Consider the following 8,331-nt stretch of genomic DNA (forward strand, 5'->3'; position numbering starts at 1 on the left):
ATATTGCATTTAATTTTTTTACTTTATATTAAAAAAATTATTTTTTGTAAATAAATATATGAAATAGTGTGAAAAATTCATTTCGATAATTTATGGAAGTAGGAAAATATAAATAATTTGATAGTGTATTACTTTAGTTAAATAAATAATTTACTGTTGTCGTCATTTTTATTGAAAATTAATTAGACATTTTGTCCACACAAATTTAGATATCAAATTTTATTAAATTTAAATTTTCTCGTGCACATAATAGACATAATAATCAACATATTAATGAAATATAGCTTTTGAATGAATTTATTATAGGGATTTTTGCATTAATCTCTATATTTATTATATTTGACATTTACCTCATTTATCGAGTACAAAAATTATATTTTAGAATGGAGATAAGAACCAAATTGATTAAATATAAATGATGTAAATGCAAAAAAACACTCATTTATAATACATAACTAAACTTGTGATGCAGAAATATAAAAGAGATCTTCTAATGAACAAAATCTCTCTGTATACACTACTTTTCTAGTGCATTGGTTTCGATTCTATCAAATGCTCTGATATCATTTGATATGATTGGTTGAAATATTTAAAAAATACTGAATAAATATTTTTGAAAATTTCCTTTTATAAAAATAATTCATTTTGGTTAGAAACTGAACTTGATATTCTCGATTGTTAATGTCAAATTTGCAAATGAAATATGCGCGGAAAGAAGCTAAACTGACATATTAGACAGTTTAAATGATGGGTTGTCTATGTAAATTTAATGATAAACTGAAAGTAAAATGTACGCAAGATTATTTTTGGATGTTCGGATAATTCATGCTCCTACGTCACACTTTCTTTCTTTTGATATTTATAAATAATTTGCAAAAACTCATTTCAGCTTAGACTTAACGCTACAAAAACTGAAACTCCTACTCAATTGAACGAAGAAACAATATACATTTTGTTCTAGAATACAATGAAATGAAATCTCCTAACACTTAATGATCTTTAATGATCATAAAAAAGTTTTTAAAGCGTGCTTGTATGTATGATCAGTTTTGTAAGCTTGAAACGAATGTTTGTCTGCACGACGTTTTTTTTATAGGCTCGTAACTTCTGCTCAAGTGATATGCATCTCTATTTATAAACTTCAAACTACAACGATCACGAACATCAAAAAAGAATGGTTCAAAGTAAGGATAGTTGTTGCTACGTCTTTTGTCCAGGTCTCATTATTTGACATCCTTACAAAATACAGTGCAGTTGAATCTGACTATGAAAAGTTGATATTAATATTTAGCAAGTTAATATGAATATCTACATTGGAAAGTGGATTAACATATTATTTTGAAAGCAAGCTCTTCATAATTGCTTTTAACGATCCATATGACCACCAATCATCTAAAGAGCGCTTAAAACAAAGAAGTTGATCCAATGTAATAACTGAAACAAAACGAGGTCCACAGTGATCCAAAACCATACATAGGAGGAGCGAGAGCAAACCACGGGTCACAGTATATGCTGAAATTGAAAATACTAGTACTACCGGGTTAAACAGTTGACAAAAGCCACACTGATTCTAAACAAAACTAAGTAAATAGATACCGTTACTAGATAGATAGACAAGGATTCTACTTCTCAAACAAAAAACATAGAGTTTCGGACTTTCTCCTCCAACTTGGGCATCTGGGGAACAGCCGGCCCTCCACCGGGCGCTGTCCCATTGTGGCTAGAAGATGTCTCAGACGCGTCTTCGAACTTCATCCATTGGCCTAACTGTGAAGCGGCCAAGTGAGCGTAGCAAATGGGAGCAACTGAAGATACAATCAGGCCCGTTTAGGCAATGAAAACAACAAAAATATATTCAAGAAACAAGAAGTTTGTACGAGTGGGTAATTACCAATGGATATAGCAGTAGTGCTTCGTTGGTACCTGAAATGAAGCGCACGACAAATTTTTAATGAAAATTTCTATACTTTTAAGGCTCCTTTTTTTTTGGATGGTGGGTGGGTTTTTTTGTTTGTTGGGGGGGGGGGGGGGTCGAGTAAGATGTCGGGAGTTGATGCCGTGAGACTTACACATAAGAAAGGGAATGAACCAGCTCCTGGAGATCATCAGGTGAGAAACCAACCTCATCCAACAACACATGATAGTGAGTTGGGCGTGTAGTCCCCTAAAAATAATCACAAAACATATTATATCAACAGTAATGGCTAAAATCGAGGTTCTATAATCAACAAAACAAGCATCTCAAGGTGGTAAAGAAGAGAAAATTGCGTACAATCATTCCAGCCTGTGCACACAAGTAGAAGTCATAGTTCCTAGGATGACAAACTTTATTATCTATTACCGTACCTGCAAAACTTGAACAAAAATATTAGTCCCATTAAAACGGCTCTACTTCCCTACACTCGTGAATTGTGACTAAATTACCAGGCTGCACGTTATCTGGCGAATTTGGCTGAAAAAATTTGGTGTGGTGGTTCTTCTGAGCTACAATTACCACAAACTTTGGTGACCACTTCTCATCAAGGAACTTACACGCCTACAAATTTAGGGGAGACGCTTTAGACCCCGACTAAAGCATCTATGTATTGAGATGAAATTTAAAAAAATAATGGTATTTAGACTCAGAAACAGTATGATGTTGCTGTAGAGACCTCAATAATTTGGTTGAGTTCAATATTCAGGACTTGATTGAACTGAGATTCACTGACACCATCTCTGAAAATTCAGCCCGAAATGAACGATCAAGAATTAGAAAAGGTTACAAGCAACAGCATGCAAAAAATTATGGAATTATTCCAACAGATTTGTAACACAATTAGCAGATCAATCATGAAATGCAAGGTGAAAATCGACAGGAAGAACGATGGAAAAAAATTATAGAGATGAGAAAATTCACTGGCAAAATTGAGACTGTACTACGTGTTGTCTTTTACACAATTGTGAAAGGCCTTTTAGCAGAAGCCAGAAGACTATTTTCAAACATCACCTGAAAATAATAATCTGATCAGGCTTTCTCTTCCCCGAACTTGTATAGAAATCCAAAAGAACTTCCCTGCATTTGGTGGAGAAAATCAAGATCATGTTGCAACTTTACTTGAAATTACTGAACTTCATCCAAACAAGAATTATATTATACAACAGAATAAGCTTGTATGCGTTTTCAACTGTCAAAAGGAAAAAATGGTTCAATATATAACACAATAGAAAAACACAGCTGATATATACAATCCATACCCAACAACAGCACATGTAGACATAGACTAAATGATGAGGATCTAAAGCAAAAGGCTGTCACCTGATTATGCCATCATCAGAGTCAGACACACGTTTAAAAAGAGAATCTATCATTTCGAGCCTTGGTGATTGTGTGCGAACACAAGCTCTATAGCGAGAAATCAGGGGCCACTGCCTCGAGCTAACCACCTGATATAATGTATGATGATAAAAGACGTGAATAGTAGCCATATCGATAGCCGACAGCAAACAAATCTTCTTGTTTCAATTTTTTAAGGGGAGAACATGGAGAAACTACAGTTAAAACATTAATTTGGCATTTAACAACGGGAGATAATGTTGATATGACAAAGGTGGAAAAATCGATAAGCAAAAGAATAATTTTAGAGTTGAAAGCAACTAACCGCCGCAATTGAAGGGACATCAGACTGGCCAGGTGAGCCATGAGATACGTCCATCCCAAGAATTAGTGTAGGAACCTTAGACACCAGTGGAATCGTAGAGGACTGCTCACCAGCTAGCATTGAATTTAATCCACCAAGCTACAACAAAAAAAGAGCATCAGGTAGAAATTATATGGAACTGTAAAATCACATTGTATAATGCTACTGTTTGCTGAAGCGTCTAACCTTGGCATTTATTTTCAACATGACATTAGTTAGATACTGGTCGTTGACTCTTGTGGGAGAGAGGCATTGAGTAACAACACCAAATTCCGAAAGATTCTTTCGTTTCCAGGGACCTTGAAAGTTGCAACATGAGTTCCGTGCACAGGCCATAGTTCTAGATTTATCCCAGTTATATAGAACATCTATGAGAATCAAACATACCGTAGACGTCACAGTTTTTCCGCTCCGGAAGTAGACAAAGAAGGAATTTAGGAGGGCCTGGAAGCTTCCCCTGAATTTCCTCAAACATTTTCTCCACCCTTACATGAGGTGGAGCTCTTCTAAACTGAGGATTTTCCTCAAAGACATCGAAGGGAGGTTCCACGCTCTGACATAGAAAACGAATAAATAATATTTGACTGAACACAAACGAAAACAACAGCAAGCATAACAAGAGATAAACAAAACTTACTATTCCTTTCATTTCTCCAACTTTCATCAAATCTCTGACTAAGGCACGTACGTCACACCGAGCAGAGAAGTTTACAACAGCCCATTGTTCTATCTTACTTGCTTCAACAAGTTTCTGTTCAACCCATACAAATGAGTAAAAATCAAAGATCTAGGATGAGCAGAGGATCTTATCTTCAAAATAATCAATTAGTCATCAACCTTATTATTGAAATTCCATCTTCCATTACGAGCATATAAATCTTCTCCATTACCAACTTTCAACTGCCATTAGATAAACATCAAGATCAGTATAATTGAATGAAAACTCAGAATGATATGTAAACAAAATAAATAAATAACATAACTAATATTCACACAATAACATACCTTAGGGGTTGGAAGAACACGGCCATCGACCTGTGTAAAGTTACTGTTGATGGAAACGCCACAAGAACGAAGCATAGGTTCAGCATCGTAATTATTGATTTTCAATGCCTGCAACCACAACCGAGTAACAGCTAAGTACAGGATACATAAACATGCTAAAAAACCTCTACAAAAGAGAAGTAGAGAAGCATACATTTCTCAGAACTGACATTCTCTCTTGAGGTTTCTGCCGTGATTTCTCCACCAAAGAAGCTCTTTGAAAGGTGGAAAGAGCCTTTGTATAGCGTTGCAACGACACCAAGGAGCATAACTAATAAATCCAAATAATAAATCAATAAATAATTGTTCCGTAGTTTTCAAATAGTTTGATGCCCAATCCTCGGTTCACCTCAACAGGGAAGAAGGTTGGACGTTTTGGTTTTCCCACATTGATGCAAGGTAAATCGGCAGAATATCGCAAGTCCATGTTCCTCTGGTTGACAAAGTAATCATAAACTGTCACTTCTACTGTTTCACATTCACCATCACCATGCTTGCCTTTCTGCTTTAACGTGAATCTACAAAAGGTTATCAAAAGTAGACCGAATAAGATGCACACAAAAGTTGGAAACATGATTGTACAACAGTATCACATGCTTGGGCGAGTTACAAAGAGTAGGTAAACAAAATATAAATAAAAAGGAAGTATACGTTTGGTCTTTGCAAGGCTTCTCGCTCAATCCAGTAATCTTGAACTCTTGGTTAGTAGGACTCGCCCGAATTCTCAAATTCTTAAGCACGCGTTTGGCCTGAAAACATGGATTATAGACCATATTGTTCGCAAATCAAGGAGAGAGTTCAGTAAAGATGATCTCCACTTACCTTTACCCAGTCAATTGAGTAGGGATCTTTTACATTTTGGTTTGCAATCAAAAAGTCTACAACGGGACCAGGTCGGACAATCATAGTTGTTGAAACATCTGAAAGCAAAGAAAGTTGGTGTTCTGTAAGTAACATCAATTGCAGCAAAAAAAAGTCATATGGGTCTGAGTGTCTGACCATCAAAAAGAAGAATGGAAGAACAAAAGGTGGTGTCAAAATTATTACCGATGTTCAATGATAATCCACTCTGAGTTGCCCGGAAGCTGGAGTGGAACCCTCGGCAACCAAGAACGCCACCTCCCACATCAGTAAAATTATTTGTATCATTATGAAAGAATGACTGGCGGACCAGCAGGCAACCTCTGATATTGAGCAAATTGTGAGGTGCAAATTATGTCACCGATCTAAATAGACAATGCATGACTTACTGTTTTGCAGCATGTTGCCTTAAAATGATGTCCAGCACTCTTAAAGCTTCCTGTGAGTTTTCAGACTCCTGGCCACGCAAGGCATTTGCAATGGCCTGGATTGGAATTTTAGCAGCAAAACTTATTTCGACTTTCATTGTTTTAGAATGGTAGGGCCGGCGCATCCTTTTCCTATCACTTTCATTAGGACTGTCATGCCTTCCTGGGCTAGCATTTCCATTGTTCCTATAGACAAACAACCCAATCACAAACCAACACAGCCTTTAACCAGTAAGGCAGTAATTGATTTAAAATTCTACGCACCGATTTGATGTTGCGTCCTCGAGGACAACAGTAAACTCAAGTTTGTTGCGAGGCAGAGGGCCCACAGTGAATAACGTTTTCTCTCCATCGTAAGCAAATTGTTTGCCAGCCAACTCAGAATCATAGGTCTCCTGGACTCGATCAAGCACTTTCCTACCAATCCCCTTGCCTTCAACAGGACGACCATCTTCGTAAAAAAGGGCAACCTACAAAATAGAATGTAAAAAAGGACTGTTCGGGACCCAGGTAAAAGACGAGAAGTAACCAATTGGGTAAGAATACATACACTGTAATGGAAGAAGTACCCATCGGGACTGTTCACCTTCACTTGGAAGTGATTAGTGAGGACAGGGACTTTATTTCCCCTTGATCCCATACCTCGTCTGGCCATTGGAACAAGTAGAGCCTTTTTAACTTGTTCGGATTCAGCTTTCAGTGGAATAACATTTGGCGGAACAGGTGGAGGAGGAGGCAGCTCTTCTGAAGCACCATTACCAGTTTTTTCAGATGCATCCATCAGTGATTTGGCAATAACTTAATACTTAAGTGTCTCTGTAAATAACCATAGGAAAAGGTGAACACCAACACATATCAGCCCATTAAAAGCAGTTAAGTAACATCAATAATCAGGAAAAAAGTATTCTCAAAGCGAGAAATCTAGGAACACGACGTTTACAAAAGCCATTGAATAGGCAATATGTTAAAATGTATGAAAAGCTTTCAGATGTTAATCTCAGGCATAAATGGAAAAAAAAAACAAAATTATAATCGAGAAAGAAGATGGAAATACAGCCAAAAACCATATGATTATAGCAACTTCCAACAGATAGGACTTTGAAGGTAAGTAATTGAACCAAATCTACAAAAGCAGAAACATCTGCAACTATTAAACCAATTTAGGAAATACAGTTAATAGAACACAAATTTAACCCAGGTGAAAGAAACAACGGAACATAAATGTGACATCTTCCAACAGCCCAACCCTCACCCAGCCATAAAATGGAAATGCACGTAGATATATAAATATATATATATAGACACACACACACAGGCCCGCAAGGAGTCATGCATGTCGAGGGTACTCAATAAACGACACAAAAAGCCAACCCTTACTAAACACAGACACGTCAAGGGTAAACTGTAACACAGTGTAGCTTTCACCTTAAAACTTCGCCGTAGAAGGAACCGCTACAGACCTTGAAACACTGTAAAACCCATCAAAAAAAGAGAGCAAGAAGTTAAAATAAATTTATTTTAACGGAAGAACTAGATTTACCATTCTCGCGACAAAAACCAAAGAAAGAAAGGAAGAAACAGAAACACCGGTCGTTTTCAGCAAATTCACGGAACGACCCGAACAAGATAATACCCGTAAAAAACAAAAACAGTTTGCATAACAAAAACTTCTCATACACAACTCACACACCGTCGACAAAAATCAAGAGCATATTTTAAAAAAAAAAAAAACTGCGAGCGACTGATTAAAACATATCCCACAAAAAATTGTAAGACTTTAAAAAAAAAACCCCAGAAAACAGTAATAAGGTTTCAAGAAAAGGATTGTCTCACAAACCCCACCGACCCACTACAAGAAATCAAGAACACAAGAACCGAAAGCGATAAACGAATGGAATTACAGAGTTAGCGAAGCAAAACCCTAAATTCGGTACGATTTCAACGCCGTGAAATCAGAGAGAATCCCAAGAGTTGAGAGAGAGAGATGGCAGAGTTAATAGAGTGACGCAGACTGAGAAAGGGGTTAAAAAAAGGTGTGACGTACCTAGCCTTCGTGGGTTATGGGCTTGTGGATTTTTTTACACGGGCTTTGTTATAATTAATTTTCCATCTAAATTTATATATATATATATATATATTATATATATTATCAATTATCAAATATAGAGAGAATTTCCAAAACAAAAATATTTACTTCTTAAAATATCCTTTTTATTTTGTTTAGTAAAATTTACCATAAAAAGTTACAAGACACCCATAATTCTCCATATCATGTATTCTAACTTTATGAAATTGCTAAATTTTCAAAATACTCCTCTATC

General features: G+C 36.2%; 1 protein-coding gene across 2 annotated transcripts; it reads right to left on the bottom strand.

Moving 5' to 3' along the window:
• Positions 1 to 1,403: 1,403 nt before the first annotated feature.
• Positions 1,404 to 8,048, bottom strand: LOC140823222 (protein argonaute 4-like). Of its 2 annotated transcripts, none has more exons than XM_073184433.1 (24): positions 7,912 to 8,048; positions 7,436 to 7,479; positions 6,561 to 6,826; positions 6,275 to 6,480; positions 5,972 to 6,196; positions 5,769 to 5,905; positions 5,544 to 5,641; positions 5,373 to 5,470; positions 5,071 to 5,239; positions 4,876 to 4,992; positions 4,683 to 4,790; positions 4,515 to 4,577; positions 4,315 to 4,428; positions 4,065 to 4,230; positions 3,864 to 3,976; positions 3,639 to 3,776; positions 3,296 to 3,423; positions 2,987 to 3,052; positions 2,652 to 2,715; positions 2,425 to 2,536; positions 2,273 to 2,346; positions 2,070 to 2,164; positions 1,892 to 1,923; positions 1,404 to 1,805 (listed from the first exon to the last, which is right to left on the bottom strand). In XM_073184433.1, the coding sequence occupies exons 3-24, from the start codon at positions 6,789 to 6,791 to the stop codon at positions 1,630 to 1,632; spliced, it is 2,730 nt and encodes a 909-aa protein (XP_073040534.1). In that variant the 5' UTR covers positions 6,792 to 6,826; positions 7,436 to 7,479; positions 7,912 to 8,048; the 3' UTR covers positions 1,404 to 1,629. The 2 variants fall into 2 exon arrangements, with proteins under 2 accessions (XP_073040534.1, XP_073040535.1); XM_073184434.1 differs by having other exon boundaries at positions 7,931 to 8,046.
• Positions 8,049 to 8,331: the final 283 nt, after the last annotated feature.

This window comes from Primulina eburnea, chromosome 2 (assembly GCF_022965805.1).
Source record: "Primulina eburnea isolate SZY01 chromosome 2, ASM2296580v1, whole genome shotgun sequence".
NCBI lineage: Eukaryota > Viridiplantae > Streptophyta > Magnoliopsida > Lamiales > Gesneriaceae > Primulina > Primulina eburnea.

Excerpts from the sequence above, each read along its gene's own strand:
- LOC140823222 (XM_073184433.1), bottom strand. The coding sequence starts at position 6,791 with ATGGATGCATCTGAAAAAACTGGTAATGGTGCTTCAGAAGAGCTGCCT. Across the intron at positions 4,993-5,070 it reads CAACCTTCTTCCCTGTTGAG|TTATGCTCCTTGGTGTCGTT; the intron begins GTGAACCGAGGA and ends TGGATTTATTAG. Across the intron at positions 2,716-2,986 it reads GATCAGATTATTATTTTCAG|AGATGGTGTCAGTGAATCTC; the intron begins GTGATGTTTGAA and ends CTGAATTTTCAG.